Genomic DNA, 23020 nt, shown 5'->3' on the forward strand with positions numbered 1-23020 from the left:
ATTACAGAGTGTAAATTGAGCCAATTCAAACTGTAGGGACCACGTTGACACAAATACTAAACTACAATGACCATTTCGATTTTTTTCCCTTTTTACTAGTAATTTCTTTGCATCAAACTAAAGATCTAATTGAGTTTTTTATTTTGGTGGAAACAAATTTTAGAACTTATGAACGAAAGTAATTTATGCTGTGTTTGGTTTGGGTTTTGATTTTTTTTTGAAAAATAGTAGGGATAACAAGTGGAGACAGATAGAGAAAGAAATGTTGAAAGTAGGGAGAATCTAGGAAAAATCTTGGGGGTATTTTTTGAAAAATTATTTTTGAAAAGTGAAGAGATTAATGCAATAATTTTTTTTGAAAATTACACTTTTTCACAGAGAATCCCTATTATAACGGCTCAGATTTGTTTGATCTAAGGGTTGATATGTGCTCTCTAACTCTCTTAAGAAAGTGACCATAATCTTTCAAATATTTCACAAAATGCCATCTCTTTTTTTACCCAGCTTCTGTCATTGGCATAATAAAAAAATATATATTCCAACTCCTGTCGTTTGGGTTCCCCCGCCCCCTCCCTCTCTCTCTCTCTCTCTCTCTTTCTCTCTCTCTCTCTCCTATCATCTTTCGAATCCCCACCGAGATCTACAAATTCCGTCGTAAGTTAGGCCAATAAACATTCCTTTCGATTATCAAAAAAAAAAGAAACATTTCTTTGGGATTTTTTATTTATTCCGGCGAAGCTGATTGAAAAAAGTTGCGTGAAAACTGGGCCATGAAAGCTAATGTAATGGGTCTAACAAAGAAACCATTTTTTGAAAGCCGTGTGAAACATTCCTTCGGGATTTTTTTGGGGAAGTTTTTGGTATCTGTTTCTTTCCAGGGTGCAAGTAGTGTTTAAATTTCAATCTAACTGCTGTTCCGAGTGAAATTTGTGCATGTTCTAAATGTTCAAGAAATTTGGGTGATTTTTTTGGTGTGGGTGGGTAGGTGTGTTGTTAAATGTTACACATAATCGAGTTTTGTTATTTTGACTCCTCTTGACGTTCCGTTTTGAATGATAGTTTAGTAGTATAGTTCGCGCCCAGATTCATGTGTTTTCAGACCCTTCTTTTTCTCCATTCCTTTTTCTATTATCATTGGGTTGCTCGTGTCTGCATGGGTAGAAATTGATGCAATTCTTGGCAGAAATTGAATTTCAGAATAGTAATTGTATGGGTACATAATTTTCAGCAAATTGAGCCAATTCCGATCGGGGTGGATAGTGACGTAGGCACGGGCAAACACTATGCCTCCGGTGATCGCTTACACTTAAGTATTTCAACCAAAGCCTGAGTTCTTTGTAGCTTTTTTCGATAGCCAGTTTTTTCTCGTGGTCCGAACTAATTTTTTTTTACTCTTTATATGGTTAGTTTATGGTGTTTGATAACTATTAGTGATTAAAGTTACATTGAGGTTTTTGATTTCTGGGTTCTAATTTGTTCTTTTATTTCTGCAAATGGGTTTAATAGATGTGGTGGGAAATCCATAGTAGTACTATTTTAACTTTTTTACTTGGTATTTATTGGGATTCCATAAACAAATTGATAGTTTTTTTGTAGCTAGCTTAAAAGTTTAATTGGGAGAGTACTGTAAACATGTGTAATTCTCTTTCGTGCCACTAAGAAAAAGATTACATATTACATACTAATAAATTGATTTAGTGTTTGAGCAACTAACTAGCAAGTGCCATAGGTACATGCAATTCCAATCGGAGTGCGTAGTGCCGTAGGCATGGGTAAGCACTAGTACTAAAAAAAAGGGACAGTGAGAGCAATTTTTTTTACACGTGTTATGGTCTGCAATAAAATTAGAAACAACTTATTACATCAATTTTTTTTTCTTAATACTCAAAACCAAACAAAATGAATGGTTTGTGTGATTGGTTACCAAAGGACTTCATCATATGTTTCGAACTCTCCAAAGTGTGTTTTCTTTTCAGATTCGGCCTCTCTGCAGTGGGATGTGTACTGTCTAATCTAAACCGTTTGTACTGATAATTATTACTCATTTCATTCCAAATTGGATGTCAATTTTTGATATCTGTGTCAATTTCAATTACTTATATCTTTCAATATGGATCTCAAAATGCAATATGAATCTTGTTTGATAGTTCTTGATTAGTTCTATTATACAAAATTTTCAAACTCATGAAAAATATTATTGATTGAAAGATATAAGCGATGAAAAATGATACAAGTTTCAAAAATTGTCATCCATTTTGAGACGGAGGAAGTAATAATCTTTTGCCGATAAAAACATACCGGTAGAAGATTTAAAACAATTTGGACAAATTAAAGTCGCTAACGGTTGGGATCACATGTACGGCAGGAAAACGTCATATCCTTTTATTCGAACTCTCCAGTAGCTAACGGACGACTGCGTTAGTCGTTAGGGCAAAACGGTTCGCTGCGAATTTCTGGACTCGTTTCCAATTCAAATCTCTCTCCCTCACTCCTCTCCTTGTTTCTTGTTGCTAGGGTTCCACTTGATCAGTTCTTGGCGCTCTCTCCCTCTCTCCCCACCCACGCCCAAGCACACACACAGACACACAAATGCAATAGTGTGATCTGTATAATCGAAGGTCATGGAGGCTATACTCATCGACTGTGTGCAGAACAGCTTGCGTCACTTTCTGCACCAAAACGCCATTTTCATGTGCGAGCGCCTTTGTGCTGAGTTCCCCTCCGAGGTACATCTTCGTTCTTGCAATCTCTTTCTGTATATCTGTATATATACGCACTTATATGCGGGGTGGGTGAGTACTGGCCGTCGTGTTGTCCGTGATAAGTGAACTTTTTTGTACGTATCCTCGTTGGCGAGGAGGTAAATTGCAGTCTAGGCCCCAATGAGGGGTTGGTTCAGTGGTTGGAAACTCGGACTTGGACAAAGCCAGGCTCGATTCTTGATTGCCCTTTATTGGGGTTAAATATACTTCTGACACCACCACCCGCACGTGGAGCGACCTTAGCCTCGGTCCGAGGATCTGGAAGCGTGATTGAGAAAGAAATTCCGGTTTGGGATCTTTATTAATCCATTCTGGGGCCCCCTTCCAGGGCATTTCGGACGATATAAGGTGCTGCTGGAAGTGGAGTAAGCAAGACATAGGTGCAGTGGCGGGTGGGTTCTCCTATCGATTGTGGTGTAGTGTGACAGGGCAATACTCACCAGCGGAGGTGACGGTTACCATACCGGCACTTCTATTTTGCTCACCAAAAATATTGCAGTCTGGGCTGTCCTTGGATGTTCGCTATCTTGACCCCGAATGGTTTAAGGAATTGCCTGTAATCTATTAGCTCCCATAAATCTATCTATAACTCATTGAATAAAAAAATAATAACTCCGCCACTTCTAGGTTTTCAATGCTGGAAAATTGAACATAACCCTTCTGCATTAATGAATTTCGAGCTATTAAGCACCACATATATTCTAGAAATAGTTCACTACTTGAACCGAGGTTTAGTTACTACTCTTATCAGTATAAAACATATAGATGATTAATGAAATTTAGGGCTTAGCCTCAAAAATTTAGAGTAATGAATAATGATTACCCAAGTTGGTAATGGTCAATAGTTATTAGCCTCATATGGTAAAATTTAAGACGGAGGATTTATGCTCAAATAGGAGGTCAGAGAAATGCATAACAGCTCTCTTCACCAATTACCAATTATTTTTGCCCGTCTTAAGTTCAAATCGTGGCTATGTCCCTGTAAGAGCTTATGTAATTTTCAAGGATTTATAAATTCTTTTTTGGCATGTTTTAAATGAATTGAATGCAACTTTCTTTTTCTCTTTTCATTTGAACCTTACTTTTGAGGATCTGTAGAGAATAGCAGAATGGCAATGAGTATGAATCAGTATTATACTAGACTTATCAGTGCCAAACCTCCTCAGCATTTTTACTGTCTCTTTCCTACTTTTTACTCAACGTCAGAAGCCATTAGTGACTTTAGAAGTTATCCTTTTACTCATCCTGTGGGTGAGCGTCAATGTTCTAAAAGTCGCTAGGTGTTAGTCAGGCGGAAAAGGGGCGCCAACTTATTGGCCGCCTAGCGCCTAGGCGAGGACTATGCGCCGACCAGTCGACTGCCTAATCTAGGCGTTGGACCACTGCCGAGCACCTAGGCAGGGACTAATTGGCCTAGGTGACCAACTTTTAGAACACTGGTGAACGTAACCTCTACTGATAAGGGGAAATCGTAGTACCTTTTTCCAATGAAGGGGAGCTCTTTTTCCAGTTTGAGACCAATGCAATAGTTTCAGAGTTACGTCTGGTTTAGTTTCTTTATTCTCGTTTTTCACGCTAGAAATACAGTTTGTTGGGCAAGACTAATTTTGAGAAAATGGACGAAATTAAGACATTGGTAGAGCTTGTCCCACGTTAGTTGATTGCAACCTCCAAAACTAGTATATAGAACAGACATGAACCCTCCATTTGAAAAGATGTAACTCTTACATATTCCCTGACATTAGGGCATGGTTTACTGGTTGCGTAGCGACATTAATTCAATTTATTAGTGGACATTGGTAATTGTGGACTGGGATATGGATTTTTATTAAATAAGCTGGGTTGCGTTGGTTTAAGCTGGGTTGGATTGGTTTCCCTGTTACATGCTCATTACTTCTCTGTTTATATTTTCTAACATTATCAGTTATCATGCTGGTATTCTTACTACTGCAGTGATCTATATGACAAGTTTCTTTCTCTTTTTTCGAGTGAAATTTCATTTGCCTTAATAGTTACCACTTTCATGATCCTCTATGGTTTCTTTGTCAAATTTCAGACAAATTCGCGAAACTTCTCGTGTTCTTCATATTTATCACATAACGTGATCCTTTGTGGCTTCTTTATCAAATGCAGACAAATCTACAATTGCTAGCTGGCTGTTACTTGCATAATAATCAAGCTTATGCTGCATACCATGTTTTGAAAGGTATCTGCAAAATATTGATGTTATGGTTCAGTGTGTTCTACTGCATAAGCATATTGTCTTGATTATCTTTTGCTATTGTTCCTTTTATTTTTGTTTTCGTATATTGACATTTTCTTCTCTTTATTGTGATCTATTCATTAAAGTGCTCATCCGCATTCTCCCTTGCTTTCTGTTCATTTTTCTTTGAAGGAACACAAATGGCTCAATCGCGGTACTTGTTTGCAATATCATGCTTTCAGATGGATCTTCTCAGCGAAGCCGAAGCTTCGTTGTCTCCTGTTACTGATCCTACTGCAGAGGTACTCTTGCTTGTCACCCTGCATTATAAATTATTGTTTTCCCAAATGTATTACATCCTTTGGTTGGAAGACTTCACTTCTTATGGCTGGTTGTTGAAATGTGCTAAATAGATGAACGAGGACACTTGCTCATTGGTGTTTATCCTTTTTGATCCAGGTTCCTAATGGTGCTGCTGGTCATTACCTTCTTGGTCTTATTTATAGGTACTGTAATATTTTTGACTTGCTGATTTACCAAGTGCGCAATAAATTGATTGCTTTATGTTATTGGTAATAAAGTATGAGAGGGAACTTATATCATCCATCTCACAACTTATATTCCTGTTGTTTAAAGGGAGTTGTAACAATGAAATGTCACAATTATTAGATTTTCTTTTTTTTTTTTGGTCAGCAATTATTAGATTTTTTTAATATCCTTAAATTTTGAGAAATGAAAATTGAGGGCTGGGGAATGGGTATTATTTTAGGTTTCTTTTCTAAATATTTTTGTTGACCATATCAATATAATAGCTTATAGTTTTTAGCTCAAAAGAATAATCCTCCATCCACTTTTGTTTGCCCCTCTTGAAAGAATGTGCATTTTTCGTGGACAAAAAAAATATATTAAGTAGATAATTTGTGAAGGTTCTTTACTCCAATCACTATCAGAAGTGCTCAATCAAATCTTTTAAATGGCTTACAAAATTCGAAGAAATATTGCCAATCAGAAGTGCTCAATCAGATCTTTTAAATGGTTTACAAAATTCGAAGAAATATTGTGGAAATAAATATGTTTCGTTGGCAAAAATGCATATTTCTTCATTAGGGACAAACAAAAGCAGACAGAGGGATTACTCCATTTTGGGTTGTCCTTTATATTTGTCAACGTTGAAAAGTCAAAGGAAAAATTGATATTATTCAGTTTTACTCTTTTGAATTTGGAATCCAAATTTCAGCTCACCGTCGTTTTTGGGTGACTGGAATATATAGGCTCACTCTTTCCCTCCTCTGCCTCCCCTTCTTCCCCCAAGCATCTGTCCTATCAAACAACATATGATTTCCTGATAAGTACCTATCTAACAATGGTATGCCCTTCATTTTATGTTTCTTCACCAGCTGGTTTTGTTTGGAGGTCAGGCTTAGTACTTGATCTTGATTTTTTTTTCCTAGTATGTGGCTTCTGGAAATTTTAATTGTTTTATTGGACCACGTCAAACCCTATAATTCTGTAGGGACAATATTGCCATCCTTTCTAGTAGTATCAGTTCTGATTTTTTTCCAGCATTGCTTTCTTTTTGTTTTTGTTAGTAGTTATGAAAGCCATGTAGTTAGGAAGAATTCGCTTATTGTCCTTTTTTTCTTTTCCTTGTAACTTAATGTATGGATCATATATACTGAATTCCTGAGATAACTGCTGCTTATGAAGGGATGGCAGCATTGAAAACAAAGCATCTTATTTCCTTGACAAGAAGTATCTTTATATGACTTCAAACTTTGCTTTGTCTGTATGCTCAAGTGTTCATCTTTCAAGTATTGATTTTAATTTTGTTGGCAGGTACACTGATAGAAGAAAAAGTGCTGTTCATCATTTTAAGCAGGCATTGTCAATAGATCCATTGTTGTGGGCTGCATATGAGGAGCTGTGTCTATTAGGTTTGTATGAAAAATATTTAAACTGTTCTTCTAGTGGAGAAGCTCTTTATTAATAGATGATTTTGTACTTAATTTGCGTTCTCATGAGCATGAGGTCTAACAAGGCAATTTTTTCGAGTCATTATGGTGAAAACTTCGAGTTTGATTTTTACTAGAATTAAGTTTGAATTAACTGCAGTCTTCCTTTGGTTGCTCCTGCATAGCAGAGTATTTCTCTTTTATGAAAACAACTAGATTCAACTTATTGCTGATTTGATATTGCTGAGTCCATGAATAGAAAAAAAGGGGCATATATTCATTTTACTGTGCTCTTTGGTTGTGAATTTGTAGTTTCTGCATGTTTTTAAATTGTGTATGGCATGACTTTTAGTGCCTTAGCGGCACAATTATGCTTTATTGTTCACAATAGGAAGAAAACTTCATTGTTGAGGGTTTGAGTGGCTTACATCATGATGTGGTGCACACGATTGATACTTTTGGGCTTCTGATATGCATCTGTTACCTGTTGTTGTATATGAGATACATTATTTCATGTCCACTTCCTCTTGCAATCTATTGCAGGCCTGGTCCATTATATTGTGACAGTTCAACTAGGACAACAATTTAATCCACAAAAGTTGGGTTATCTGCTACCAATCTAGCCTTACAGTGAATGTAATGGATGCCTGCATCTAGGCCAGGATGGAATGTGGAATATGCTAACTGGCAGTGCATCTCTGGCCATTAAGAAAACATGATTGCTTCCCTTCCCAAAGTTAGTAATATATATATACGGAATGTTTCAAATGAGGACCTCTTAAAATGCGGACTCCCCTTTCCTGTTCAAATTTTGATGATCTTAGTCGCTCAATGTGTTTAGAACATGATTTTTTTTTTTGGGTAAATGTTTAGAACATGATTTAAGTGTACTCGCGAGAAATTGGCAAAAAAAATGACCGGGAAGGGCTTGATATATATATATATATATATATATATTTAGCTTTACCTTGTAACTCCAAGTTCGGCGGTTGCTCATTGCTTGAGTACCATAATGACTTCTTGCAACCCAGTATTATCCTGTTAAAATTCTTTCATCTCTGGCCATTAAGAAAACATGATTGCTTCCCTTCCCAAAGCTATTAAGTTGTTTGCTATTATCTTTTCACAACATATTTTTACAATGCAAGTTTGGTATATTTTTATCTGCAGTTTGTTGACTATATTTTGTCTGTTTTCAGAAAACTATTTGATGGTGGAATATAATTTCCCTTAATCCATTTATGTACACACTGATTTTCTTACATTGCATTCGTGTTTTAGTGAAAACACTTATTTTGAATGTTCCAGGTGCTGCCGAAGAAGCAAGTACAGTTTTTGGTGAAGTAGCTGCTCTTTGCATTCAGAAGCAGCAGCTGAACAAAGCATTGGCTTATCAAAACACGCAGCCATCCAGTGATGATCATAGTTTAGTTTCGGGTAGAAACATTGGCTTAGAAGATAGTAGTCCGAGGGAAGCAAGACATATGAGTGGCAATGACATTAGAGTTATCCCAGGAAATTATCATGGAGTAGTTACGTCTGGAGGAGTTGCCAGTCAATCTCTAAATGGTGGTCCTGGCAACATGTCATTCTACAGTACTCCTTCACCAATGGTTGCACAGGTAAGATTATGTAAATACCTTGCATTTCCCAATATATGCTGCCAAGCTTTGGTTGTTAGTAAAGTCTTGCACTTCCAATTTTGAGCTGTCACAACTTTACCCCTTGTTATGGTCGGAAACATCAACTAAAGATTCAACCTGTTGTGCTGTCCTTCGTTTGAAAGGAAAACTGGATGGCCGTTGAATTTTTTGTTTTTAATTGCACTAGTTTGGGAAAACTTTTAAAACTGGTTGTGTATTTGTAGTTACCATGTTGATATGCATGCTTTATTTACTTCCAGCTATCCTTGGTTTGCAAATTATCTCTGACACAACGCTTGTACATGTGCTGCACTCCATCCCAATTGAGATAAGCTACTCGATCCCCCAAATTTGGCAAAGTACCCATGTCAACATGGCATGACACTTGTACGAGTACGGGTGATGGATGTGTGTTGGATGCTTCTACTTCCCATTGGACATGGCTGGGATAAGATTAAGCCACACCTCTGCTTGACTAAGCCTCAACGTCAAATCACAAAAATTATCAAGTACCTGTTTTCTTTCTGGCTGAGAATCAGAGATTTGTTTGGTGGATTGGGTTTAGATCTTTGTCGTCTGGCTTCTGATATCACATGCAAGTCCTGCATGTTTTCATCTTCTATCGACCTCAGATTTTCATCTTCATCTGGTTTTGACTCTAGATCTTCGTTTCTCTATCTCTCCCTATCCCTCTTGTTTGCTGTTTGTGTTGTCTACAGCATTAGTTATTGGAATACATACAATGTATATGTATCAATTTGCAACAGTTCATTTTTTTTTTTGGGCTTCAAACTGTTTACTGGTCGTGGCTTGCCTCTTAGGTTCCAGGTTATTGGGCTTTGATTGGGTTGTATATTTGATGAAGTCTTTAAAGTATTGTCATCCATGTACGTGGTCCATGAATTACACATATTGAGCCAACTTTTCAACTTATGTTATTTCAAAAGAATATTCTAACAGCCTAACACTCATGATGGTCTTTTATTTATTTCTCTATGTTGAATTAATCATTACATAATATTCAAGGATTGATAATTATATGCTACCTATAGGGGAGTTGTATAATATAAAGATAACTAGATCGATGTCCATGTATTCTCTATTTTTTGAATTCAATCGCTAGATATACAGCCACAACTAAACTGTGTACCCTAGTCCATGTAACACTGGCAACAAGCATCCTGTCTACGAAGTTATTGAATAAAAAGATTATGTCGCTGATCACCTCTTTCCTCTATGAATGAACTATGCATATCTTGTAAGTGTGTAAGTTAAGATAAGCTCTTCATCTTCTTACCTCTTTATCTATTCTGATAGAAAACAGGTATTTGTTATTATTATTATTATTTTTATAGAAATGAGGGCATAAAAAGGAATGGAAAGAGCACTATTCATGCATTTGGCTTACTTGTATTTGTATAGAGGTACTGTTAGAATTTATGAGTAAAAATAGATAGAGGTTTTACAACCAACAAATTATTTCCCCTGCAATGTCTAAAAAATAAAAAGAGAAGCCAATTCAGTAGCATGCCCCAGGACAATTAGCATGCACAAACAAACAGCATATGTAATTTTCTCTTCTTTAATTTGTTGGCGGAAGTGGTTTCCATTTCTCTGATCTAGAAGGAGCATGTTTTGGTTGATCCATTCACGGACAATGATCGTATGTTACTCATTCGCCACTTTCGTGGTGGAGATATCGTCTTCTATATGGATCTCTTTATGGTTCTACATCTTACTTATTTTGGTGGTTAAAACTCTATTGATATTACGTCGCTAGGAGTAAGACAGGAGACAACTTAGCTTTGGGATTGTTTGCATAAAGTTGCTTGCACATGCAAACCTGTTTTCTCGTTTGTTGACAGCTGAAGCATTTACCGACACACCAAGCAAAGTCTCTCCTCTCTGGATCAAATCTTCGTTGCATGATCCTCCTGTTGTGGTGACGAATCTACCCCGGAACCTTGGCCCCGAGCTCCAAAGTCAGGATCTCTTGGGAATCTCACTCTCATCGACACGAACGCGTTCCCAACTTGGATAAAATCTCTTAAGCATTTGAATTCTTATCTTAAAAAGAAATAAAAGAAGAGCTTACAAGCAAGAGAATATGTGATACACCGGTTAGATACGAGAAGAAACATAAAATCAACTTTGCTCAGGTATAAGGTGTAAACGTAAAATTTACAGCAAAAATATTTGCAGTTGAAATCCGTTACTAAATAAATGTGTACTAGAACTAACTAGGAGTAAGATGGGAGGTGATTGGGATTGTTGGCACAAAGTTGCTTGCAGATTGTAATCCGTTTTCTCGTTCTTGTCTGCTCAAGCTTTTACCAAGGCACAAGAAAATTCCCCGCTGTTTGGATCAAATCTTAATTGCAGGATCCTTCTATCAGGGTGACGAATCCATCCTGAAACCTTGTTACCGTGCTCCAAATTTAGAATCTCCTAGGAATCACACTCTCATTGATTGAGCTCGTTCCCAACTAAAATAGAGTCTCTTAAGCATTTAATTTTCAAAAGAAATTAAGGAAGAGCTACCAAGCAAGAGAATATTTGGAATGACACTTAGAAACTAGAACTCATTAACTCAACTTTGCTCAAGTATTAATTACAAATTTAATCTACTTGTAAATATTTTTTTTCAGTTGACATGCAATACTATATAAGATGTAGAATTAACATGAAGATTCTATTGTTGGAGGATGTATATTTTTGTTTACACACACATGTACATATATGATTATTATGTTCATGTAGATAGATATGTTTAAGAATAGATACATACATGCACACACACACACACACACACACATAGAGACTCACATATGTAGGCATATATGTGATGTACTCTCCTATAGATACACACGGCACAACTTTAGTTTCATCTTTCCTCTCGCTCCCCAGCATAGCTCCCACTCCCGCTTTGTGCAACTAAGGATCAAATACTTTAATTATTCCTCATTTATTGTTTTACTACATGACCTGAACTAGCATGGGCTTCATGGTTTTCTTGGTTTCTCTTTTGTCCCCCAACATAATAATGCTACCTCTTACAGTCTTATATACTGTTTTACTTTCTTAAAGTCTTCTAAATTTTTCTTCACGGGAAACTTTTGGGGCAAACTCTTAAAATTGAGAACTCTTGGAGAACCACTTGAGAAAGTATAAGTTTTTTACAACCACCCCATTAAACACGATTGCAATGGTATATTACCACGTAGGATAGAACTATTGAATTGCACTTGTTTTGTTCACTTATTCATAGTAAATTTGCTTATCCCATCCTAGTCGTGCTGATTCCTAGTTTGAACTACTAGGAATGAAATCTTCGTCTTGTAAATTGATTTTGTATGTTTTGTGGATATTATTTGTTCCTCTGGCACAAGTTGTGGTTTTTATTTTTTATTTCTTTCTCATTTTTGTCATCTTTTTTCTCCATCATTGTTTTGCTATGTGTCTAACTAGTGTCTTTAGTGGAAAAAATGCTGTTTGTTTCTGTTCCACTGAGGACTGTACTCTGCTAATGGAAGTTGTGTCAGTCTTGCTTACGGACTTGCATGTAGGGTTCTGTTAAACTTTAGCTTCTTCTTAGGAGAAAGATATTGGACATTTGTGTGCTTGATAGCAATGACTATTCTTTTTACTGGGGGACTGAGAATGGATAATTGCTCTAAGCTCTTTTATATCTCGCAGCTGTCAGGTGTTGCTCCACCCCCGTTATGCAAAAATGTGCAACCTAATGGCCCTAACCCAAATGCAGTTATTATGGATGGCTCACCAAGGTCAATTGTGAACTCTACAATTCAAGCCCCTCGAAGAAAGTTTGTGGATGAAGGAAAATTGAGAAAGGTTTTTCACTTTGTCTTCTATATCTTCCAGCTTTTTCTATTTTTGTTCAGAAAACTTCAACCTGTGCTTTTTTGTAATACGTGGTTGCATTTTTTGTGTGGCTAGCTTATCCTACAATTTGGCTAGGCCAAGTTTTGGTTTTGGTTACCAAAGAAAATTTTTGTGGTCTTTTCCAATATTCTCCTTTTATTAGCTGGTAATGAAGTTCCTTATTGCATCGAGACGCTTTCTTTCAGATATCAGGGAGGTTATTTTCTGATTCTGGACCTCGACGAAGCACCCGGCTTGCTGCAGAAACAGCAGTGAGCATGAATTCAAATGCCACTACAGTAATGGGAAATGGAACTAGCCACTCCTCTAAATATATTGGTGGTTCCAAGTTGAGCTCGGTGACATTTCGGTCAGTGACAGTTCGCAAGGGGCAGCCGTGGACCAGTGAAAGTTTTGATGAAGGTGATTAATTGATCTTATTTTTCATTGTCTTACTGATTCAGTTGTCGTTGCTGATGCAACAGCTAGAACAGAACAGAATGAGTTTGCTTTACTACTACGCTCTTCAGCTAAGTCTGGTTCCCTATTATTGGCAGTGCCCATTAAAGCATATAATAGATCTTTAGTTTGCCTTTGGTAGCATAATTCGTAGGCCATAGCGCTCTGTAAAGAGTTTTTTCGCAGAGCAATTAGGCTTTGGACTTCCCAATTGGGATGTGGTTGGCTACTCTTCAGCTGGTGTTGTCCATTTTCTAAACTACTGTGGCACATTGCAGGGGCTGCCTCCTTGTTTGCCAATAATTCTTCCATGATCACCCAAAGAATCCTTCTATATATTTTAAGCACATTTCCAAGTCTCAAACTGTCTCTGAGATGTCCCGGCGGCATTATCGCTAGTAGAACCACTGTTCGTAGTTTATTATCTTTAGATTGGTTGCATTCATATCTGAATCAGGACTCCTGTCCTCTCATACTTCACCAGTATATCTATCTGAGGGCTTGCCTACTATTAGGTGAGCTATTACCCACTAGATTCAGTCTATGACGCACGGATACGAATACGAATACGAATACGGATATGACACACTATGGATACGGTGATATGGCAAAAGCTAAAAAAATAGGATAAGGATATGTTGGGGATTGGTTTGTCAAATTATTAGTCTTGTTATCTCATACTAAGCTTAAAAATAAAGCTGAAAGAACATTCCGAAGTACTCAAAAAAATATAATAATAATAATAAAGCTGAAAGAAATAAAAGATAGTTGAATTGCTAGTATGTTACAGTGTAGTATATATGTTACGTACGTCAGTATGTATATAGAAGTGATTTACACTACATGCAAATATAGTGTATATAGAGAGAGGATCAGTAAGCATAATAGCATATATAGCCATATAGTGTTTAACTGTGTTACAGTGTAACTATCTGTGTGTTTGAGATATATATATATATATATATATATATATATATATATATATATATATATATATATATATATATATATATATATATATATATATATACGGGACGGTTCAAGGGACACCCAAAAAAACACCTAAAAAAACACCCCAAATCTCAAACTCATAGTTTCCGATCAAATTTTTATGATCCGAACCGTTCAATGTGTGCAGAATGTGATTTTAAAGGTGCCCGCGAGAAATTAACAAAAAAAATGATCGGGAAATGCTTGATTTGAGCAGTTTTTATTTGAACCGTTCAATAAAAAACTGTTCGGATCAAGCCCTTCCAGGTTATTTTTTTTGCTGATTTCTCACGAGTACCCTTAAAATCACGTTCTGATCACATTGAGTGGCTCGGATCATCAAAATTTGATCGGGAACTATGAGGTGTTTTTTTAGGTGTTTTTTTGGGTGTTCCCGGAACCGCCCCGATATATATATATATATATGAATATATATATATGACGATACAAATCTACCTCCAAGTATGTTTCAACTTTCAAGATCAGTTAGTATTGATGCAATCCATTCATTTGATTGGCATGAGTTGAAACAACTCATTATTTCCTGATGGTTTCATTAATTCACTTCCCCCACCCCCACCCCCACCCCCACCCTCACCCCCACCCCCTTAATCAAACAAACAAAGAAAAGCCATATTTGTCGGCGTTGTTTTCTCGGTTCAGCGATAAACAATGATACTTCTGCGCTTGACATCACGATTGACCTGTGAGGCAAATAGTATAAGGGCATTTATGAACCTGTTAATGTAGTTGGATTTCGTTCTTGCTAATTCAAGTTCAGTGACCTGCTCAATTGAAGTTTAGAAACATATGTTTATGGTTTCTAGGAATACGTCACGAGGTTCGTGATGATTCTCGTTCCAATGCAGCCACCTCAAGTTCATCTCCTGCTGGTGATCTTAGTTCTCATGATCAAGAAGAAACAGCAATGCCAATGGGTGGGCTAGTTATGGGTAGCTCAAGAGTAATAACTGGTACTTCTGAAATATTGGATCTCTTAAGGACTCTTGGGGAAGGCTATAGGCTATCCTGCATGTACAGGTGCCAGGTACTACAAAGCCATTGTCTAAGGAACAATGTCCTTATTCGTCTTGTTTCACTCTGCTGCTTTTAGTCATCTAAGGCTTCTTTCTTGGTGCAACAGGACGCGCTGGATGCATATCTGAAACTTCCGCATAAACATTATAATACTGGATGGGTACTTTCCCAGGTAATTTAGTGGGTTTACAAATTCTACCTTAGGAGGTGTTGCCGGTTAGAACACATTAAAACAGAAAGGTATACCTGTTTCTGGAAAGTGGAAACTAAGGGATGACATGAGATTGACATATGAAGTTGCTAAAATTGTTGGTTCTGAAAAGTGCCTGACCCCTTCCTTTAATGGATTTGATACTTTCCATTTATCAGCTAAAATTAATGACAACTACCTTTTGATCTGGAGATATCAGTCTCAATGCCTCAATTACGGTTTTTCTTACATCTGTATTATACTTGGTTGCAAAATTCTCCTGTATGAGGAATGAGGCCTGTTTTTGAAGGTCCAACAAACCATATATCACGTTCTTTGTGCCTTATTTTTAGATAATGATTTGACTGTTTTTTTGAACATGATTGTTTAGTTCTTGATTTTAATGCTTTTACCTATTTTTTATTTAACATCTCGTGAAGCATTTCTGCAACTGCAGGTGGGGAAATCGTATTTTGAATTGGTTGATTACCAAGAAGCTCATCGTGCCTTCAGTCTTGCCCGTCTAGCATCTCCTTACAGTTTGGAAGGGATGGATATACATTCTACAGTTCTATATGTGAGTTTCTTATCTTTTGCGTGATTGGGTTTCGAGCTGCCTAGTCTTCTGAGATGCAACTTGTTCATTTTCTATCCAAATATCCACATTTCCCCCCCTCACTGTGTATGTTTAAAGATATTGTATTTATTATCTTTTGCAATCTTTAGAGCGGTTCTTTGTTAATCAATAAACGACTCTGCGTTAGTACTCAATTCAACCCACTATCAAAACCTTCTATGCTAGTTCTTGGATATTTGAAGACATTCTGTTGGAAATTCAAGTACTTTGAGCGAAGAGATGTGCGTGAAACCCACTCAACATGCCTCAAGCCCTCAACACCGCTTTTGCAAGGCAATTGTAACGTTGATCAGATGCTCAAGGTGTGAGAGGCACTGCCATTTTCAGTTGTGCCAAATTAAGTAATTTTGCCATGGCTACCTTGTGATCTAGTGATGCCCGTTGTGATGCTATGTATCCTATCAATGCCTCACAAAAAATAGAAAGCCTTTGCCTTAGCTGACAAGGCAACCGTAATGAAGCGTTGAGGTGCTCAAGGTGTGCGAGGCACCCACCATTTGAAATTGTGCCAAATTACTTAATTTTGCCATAGCTACCATGTGATCTAGTGATACCCGTTGTCATGTTATGTATTCTATCAATGCCTCTCAAAAATATAGAAAGCCTCTGCCTTAGGTGACGAATGGAGTATGGAAACTTTTATATTTAAGGTCAAATTATAATTTGCAGATTAAGTGTTTATTGTTAATGACCTAATTTTCTTCAGTCCTAGTTTGATTTACTCAATTCGTATAAGTGTCTTATTGCTTAATTATTCAATTACTCAATTTGTGTAATATTTTAACTGCTTTAATATGTAAATTGCTTAATATATGTGAGCGTTTGGTCCTAGCTTCTGGAACAACAAAGACATGGATAAACGGAAAGAGAACTATTTAATAACTAGAACATATGTGTCACTTACGTGAAGCCCATGTCTCATGCTAAGCTATACGGAGATTTGCGGCGCAATTTTCCTCTTGCCTAGATAACTATTGCTGTGTGAATGTGTCTTTGCATCAACTCATCCAATTCCTATCTCAAGGACACAGTGACACGCTATAAGAATCAGATTTTGAATATCTTTGTGATATTTTCCAGTGTAACATAATATAGTGTTTGGCTGTTTGCAATGTTTCATAGAGCATTTCGTGGAAATTCTCTATAGTTTTATGCATGGCTCTATGGTGAACTCCAAATTACATAATATCCTTCTTATCAATTAAATTATGAAACACGTACAGCATGTACCGACCGTCAATGACTCAATCCAACTGATATATAAACTTTTAAACAGTCTTATGTTATATAGATTCTGTGTAGAAGTTGGCTCTCTCCTAGTTTTTCTTCTTGAGGCTTAATTGTAAGCATAGCTGGGATGGTCAAAGTAACTCTTATACAATCCTAATGTGTTATTTACCTACGTACAAATTACACATTGTGTAGGCAGGAAAAGCTCTTTCACTATAAATCATGCCAAATCAAGCGGGCACTGGAGCTAAAGTTCCTAAGGATCTAGGAAAACAAAATCAACTTAAATAAGTATACACCATTTTTCTAAGCTTACAAAGACAATCCTAGTAAAAGTCTAATTCCTGAATAATAAGAATGAGAATATAAATCTTCCAAATCTTGTCCTACTTACTAGCACAAAGCTGACTATCATTACTTTTCGGGATGGGGACGTGGACATTACAAGTGGTGTCAGCTGTATGAGCCACCTCTTGATTCCCTTGAGTGGTGCCAAAGTACTGTATATAGCGAAGTGCTACACCGTGCACCACACAAGGACACGTGGCCCTGTGAGGTAAGAATGTAACATCTTGTCTCTCATCGTCTCGGCTGGGCTGGAAGATTCTATTTAGTTGACTTACTGTTATTTATGATTATCCTAATTGTTATGTAGGATTTATCTTGTTTGTTATTTAGCAGGCTATCTTTGTCCTTTCTTTATCTGTAAGAGTCTATTTAAAAATCTCACATTATGTTTGGTAGGATGAATGGAATGAATTCAGGTTTATTGAGTAATGGAATGGATCGCGTTTCGTCCCCTAGAGCTGGATTCCTAGGGTTTCTTAAGGTTCATTTTTTTATTGCGTACATTGAAAAGTTCTTGGACTATAAGTGAGTTTACCTCCGTTACTAGTAAGGATGCTGATGCGTTCTAAAGCCATGAGGGCCTAGCCCAAAGTGGAAAATATCATTAGGTTCAGGATGAAGATGTGACAGTATATGCTTCATTTGGACCCAGCAACCATGGAACCTTGTTACTCCACATAGGTTTTCTCTGAGACTCTTTTTGATCTTTTTTGCAGCATTTGAAGGAAGATATGAAGTTAAGTTACCTGGCTCAGGAGCTGATATCAACTGACCGCTTAGCTCCTCAATCTTGGTAACTGCAATCAAACATTTTGTATACCAAGCGGTGTGCAGCTTCAGTTTTCTTGCAATTAATTTTTTCCACTTGCTTTTTTGTTCTTACCTTCAGTGCAGTGTTAGACAGAATTCTATCTGTGAAGCTGGTTGCATTATTAAGTATGTACTTTTTGTCTTGCGACTCGCGAGTTTATACTGTGGGGTTGTATCTTCGCTCTTGACGCTTATCAGCTGCTTATCCTCATGCCCTCGCTGCAAATAGCTGATAATGTCTTCAGCATTTTTATTAGTGAGCTCTAGAAGCATTAAAGTTTTGGTTATAGTTAGCTATAGGTTACTGTTTTCTATAGTTGGCGATTAGTTTAGCAGGGTATTTGTGGAGGGCTCGCAAGTTATTGTACTTGCATTGGCATGATGCTACATAAGCAATTAAGCGACCTTTCTAGTTGTCCTTAGTTTCAATAGTGAGGTGGTTTGGAGCAGATTTTGAGGTTTAGAGCTTTGAAAACCTTTCAATGTGTTTGTTGGAGGAGCATGAAAGTGTGCGGTTGTTATCTTTCTTCGGCGTCCTTATACTTTCTGTTGACTTGATATTGCAGGTGTGCTATGGGAAATTGCTATAGTTTGCAGAAAGACCATGAAACTGCTCTTAAAAATTTCCAACGCGCTGTGCGACTGAATTCGAGATTTGCTTATGCGCACACCCTTTGTGGACACGAGTAGGACATGCATCTTTTTTCTGAAAAGACATAAGGGATAATAAGATACAGAAGATGTATTGTTTTTTCAAAGTTTCCTTCTGATTGAGTATTGGTGATATATTCTGTTCACAGATATGTTGCGCTAGAGGATTTTGAGAATGGAATTAAGAGCTACCACAGTGCCCTTCGAATTGATGGGAGACATTATAATGCTTGGTATGGACTCGGAATGATCTACCTTCGCCAAGAGAAATTTGAGTTCTCGGAGCATCACTTCCGCATGGCTTTCCAAATTAATCCTCGTTCTTCCGTTATAATGTCTTATCTTGGAACAGCTTTCCATGCCTTAAAGGTTTGTGCATTCCTACTTGATTGTGGTTCTCCAGTTCCAAAAAGGAAGTTTTATCTCCTGCAGCTGTCTGAATTTGGTTCTGGCAGAAAAATGATGAAGCTTTTGAGATGATGGAGAAGGCTATTTTGGCAGATAAGAAGAATCCTCTGCCCATGTATCAGAAGGCTAATATACTTGTGAGCATAGAAAAATTTGATGAAGCTTTGAAAGTCCTAGAGGAGCTTAAAGAGTATGCCCCTCAAGAAAGCAGTGTATATGCCCTGATGGGTAAGATTTATAAAAGGAGTAACATGTATGACAAGGCAATGCTTCACTTTGGATTAGCTCTGGATTTGAAACCACCTGCGACAGATGTTGCTACCATCAAGGTGACTTGCATGCATTATTCATCATATGATTCGGGAACTGGTACTAGTTTTTAAAACAGACCTGGATTTTTTTAGAGGTCTGCGTATATTTACATATTTTCCATCTGTTGGGAGCATATGTTTCCATCATACATGGGCATAAGGAACTTTGGTCATTGAGTCAGTGTTAGCTTTCATTCCCCATCAAAGTTGTCAAAATCATATGGTTCACGTGTCGGTTCGTAATTCTCAGAATCAGTACGAACCTGTAAGGTGAATCTGTTTTTTTTTTTTGGGATTGAAACAGCAATAGTTATAGGATTCACGATTGAATTCACATTTATGTGATTCTTAAACTGATGGATCTGACAAAATCTAAATGTGTTGTGCCCATGCCTGTGCCAGCCTGGCCCTTCTTATACCTCTAAGCTATGTAGCTCGGACACGAACACGGGGATTCTAAAAGAATAGGGACACGGACACTCCAGGGAACATGGCAACACACAAACACACACACATATCTATATATTTTATTCTTTTCCATGGTTAAATTGCAAAATGTAAACAATTACGAACATTCACCACAAATACTAACCATAGGTATTTATAATTATAACATAATGGATGAGTACCAACACTATTAAGATGAAACAAAATAAAACAAAACATCCATAGATTCAATACAACCCAATTGAAAAGAAAACATCCATAGTTTCATAGTAATAAGCAAAAGAAATAAACTAAGTATGTCTCCAAATTTCAACTAGATCCAACTTCCATCACTTTGTAATCGTTGGTTACCATCCCCATCGTCTGTAAAGACTACAACCTCCATGTTGGCGGGTTCATATCATATATGTAGGCATATATTGCTGAAAGTAAGACATATATACTGTCATAAATTTAAGATGTGTACTGTTACACACACACACATATATATATACATACAATGTTATATATGTAAATATACTAAGATATACCTATATATACAGCTATACTTATATATGTACCAGCACATGTATATGTTCAGAGAGAGAGCTGCTTCAATTGACTGATTCTCAATCTAGGCTTGCATGAATGCCTTTTCCCCCTCTTTTGGCTTCCATAGCTGTGTTAGGATAGGTTATGTTGGCTTAATTGCACTACAACCCAACCCAAACATTTGCAGTAATACCATGTTTACCCCAGAAAAATTAGAAGATATTACAAATCTACCCCCGTACATTTCCCCATGTGTCCATGCTGTGTCCCCGCGTTCCTCCCTCAAAAAATCAATTAAATGTATGGGGCACGCCATGCGGCGTGTCATATGTTTTCCATTCCTGTGTCCCGACACAAGTACGGTGACCTATTTGGATTGTTGGTGATTCATAGCCTCGAAGCATAATCAACTATCAAGTATGTTATGTAGGATCTATGAAGCACCGACACCTCTAGAGGTCGACGTATCGCAGTGTTGGATACGGGGACACGTATGGGACACGCCACGTGGCGTGTCCCATAATCTAATTTAAATTTTTTATGGGGACACGGCTGGGGACACGGCAGGGGCCAAATTGTAATTTTTTTTAAAAAAATTGTGGCCAAATTGTAAATTTTAAAAAATTCTAGGTGTCAAACTATAATTCATTTATTTATTTATTTATATAAATAAATAAATATGCACGTTGTGTGTCTTCCGCCGTGTCCGTGTCCCCATTTTTTTTAGAATTTCCGTGTCCCCGTGTTTGTGTTTGTGCATCATAGTGTAGGATCATAGGACACGGTGGGCTTGGAGCCTCAAACTTGCATGTTTCTCCCATAGAAGCAGCTAGTACCCTAATGGCTATTAGACTTCATTATATTCACTACAGACAAAATTTTAATCTTGTTTTGTCCTAATTTTTTCCGGTTCTTTAATATCTCTCTTATAACTATTTGGATAGTGGTATCTTTGTGACCTATTCTATTTTCACAGCTATGACCTGCGACTCACAATTTGGCTCAATTCACAATTCAGGCTAACACAATTTGATTTGTGATTTGACAACTATGTTCCCTAGCTAGTTGCCAAATAGTGACTTGTTATAATTAAAAAAAAAGAAACTAAATTCACTTCCCTAGTTTCCTACCATTTTCCTTATCGTTGATAAATCCTTCACAAGTCTACATCTAAACCCAAGCTTAAGAAAATAAGTAAATCAGTCAATGACATTTTACTGAACTGCCTAAATCCATCTCTTTCTCCTCTGTTATTGGGGAGGAGTGGCCTATAGGATTATGGGGTCAGTTCACACCGTCAAACTGAAAGTGACTACAAATCCTTAAATATACAGAATCTGAGTGGAATTTCTCTTGTGATCCTATTGGATGAAAATATGATCCTAGGTTCCAGTCTTTCTTGGAGTTGGCAGAGAGGAGGTGGGTCTTAATTTTTCACTTTTCATAGTGGTTCGTGGGTTTTCATATAATTCTTTTGTTTTGTGCGGATAAATCTATTGGTTGCTGGCGCATTGCCGTTTCACTTTTGTCATTGGTTACTCTTTTAAGCTTGCACTGTAAATTGTCTTATGAAGTAAACTCTTCTACTTCTGTTTTATGTTGACCTGCAGGCTGCAATTGAGAAGTTGCATGTACCAGATGAATTAGAAGATACACTCTAAATCTGTTTAATGGTTATTAGCGTACAGAAACAGAGAGATAGTTGTAAATTATCCAGCTTCAAGTGCTCAGTCAGGCTTGTACCAGACTTTTGCGGAGTGGAAATGACCTGATCCTTGGGGATTAATTCATTCTTATGGGAATTTTCTGTGGAGTCGGCGGATGTAAGTTTTGTCAGCATTTCACACACTAATGGCAGAGGATCCAAACAACCATGCAAGTAAAGTTGCACGATTGTTCCAGTGGCTCCTAATACCATAGATTCTGACTTGTCTTAGGGGTTCTGAACCTGATTTTAGTTCATTTAACTTTGAAAATAGTTGCAGTGTTCACTGGCCTACAGATTACCCTACCCCAATGGTTTTGGTTCTTCTTTCTCTTAATTTTTTCTGTATAAATGTGCTGGGTAGTCTCTGTACAAATGGGCCCGGATCCTCAAGCTCTATAAATGCCCAGTCACTTTGTTCTGATACAGTCCCAACCGCAAAATTGCGTCGCTAATGTAAAAGTGGGATTGCTTTGAGATAGTAGGACGTTATTTATTGGGACTCGGTCCTGTGCTGTTTGTTTCATCATTTGAGATCAAGAGTAAGGCTGGTGGATGAGATGTTTCTCTTATTGGGTGCGATGCCCCAACTTGAGGGCTTGAGCTGCTTCGCTGCAAGAATAGACTATCTGGAACGACATTATATTTTGGGGTAATGGTTTAGAATAGATGAATTGGTGCTGGAATGTTTTGACAATTGGTTGTTGGAGTTGCTATTTCCTCACTAGGTATTGCCGAAACACAACTGTGAAGAACAGGAAAAATGATGCCCCATACACCCCCTCCCTTCCCCCACCCAACCAGTGCGGCTGTCACTTTTGCC

General features: G+C 37.3%; 1 protein-coding gene across 3 annotated transcripts; it reads left to right on the forward strand.

Moving 5' to 3' along the window:
* Positions 1–2368: 2368 nt before the first annotated feature.
* LOC131304007 (cell division cycle protein 27 homolog B-like) lies at positions 2369–22702 on the forward strand. Of its 3 annotated transcripts, none has more exons than XM_058331097.1 (16): positions 2371–2726; positions 4896–4968; positions 5158–5267; positions 5425–5471; positions 6802–6899; positions 8226–8539; positions 12257–12412; positions 12649–12865; positions 14761–14939; positions 15036–15101; positions 15577–15696; positions 18051–18127; positions 18711–18830; positions 18945–19164; positions 19251–19532; positions 22103–22702. In XM_058331097.1, the coding sequence occupies exons 1-16, from the start codon at positions 2622–2624 to the stop codon at positions 22151–22153; spliced, it is 2235 nt and encodes a 744-aa protein (XP_058187080.1). In that variant the 5' UTR covers positions 2371–2621; the 3' UTR covers positions 22154–22702. The 3 variants fall into 3 exon arrangements, with proteins under 3 accessions (XP_058187081.1, XP_058187080.1, XP_058187079.1); XM_058331096.1 differs by having other exon boundaries at positions 2372–2726; positions 14719–14939; XM_058331098.1 differs by lacking the exons at positions 19251–19532; positions 22103–22702 and adding an exon at positions 18224–18270 and having other exon boundaries at positions 2369–2726; positions 14719–14939.
* Positions 22703–23020: the final 318 nt, after the last annotated feature.

Source organism: Rhododendron vialii, chromosome 10a, assembly GCF_030253575.1.
Source record: "Rhododendron vialii isolate Sample 1 chromosome 10a, ASM3025357v1".
NCBI lineage: Eukaryota > Viridiplantae > Streptophyta > Magnoliopsida > Ericales > Ericaceae > Rhododendron > Rhododendron vialii.

Coding starts and splice junctions, on each gene's coding strand:
- LOC131304007 (XM_058331096.1), top strand. CDS start 2,622: ATGGAGGCTATACTCATCGACTGTGTGCAGAACAGCTTGCGTCACTTT. Junction 4,969..5,157: donor TGCATACCATGTTTTGAAAG/GTATCTGCAAAA, acceptor TTTTCTTTGAAG/GAACACAAATGGCTCAATCG. Junction 19,165..19,250: donor CAGCTTTCCATGCCTTAAAG/GTTTGTGCATTC, acceptor TGGTTCTGGCAG/AAAAATGATGAAGCTTTTGA.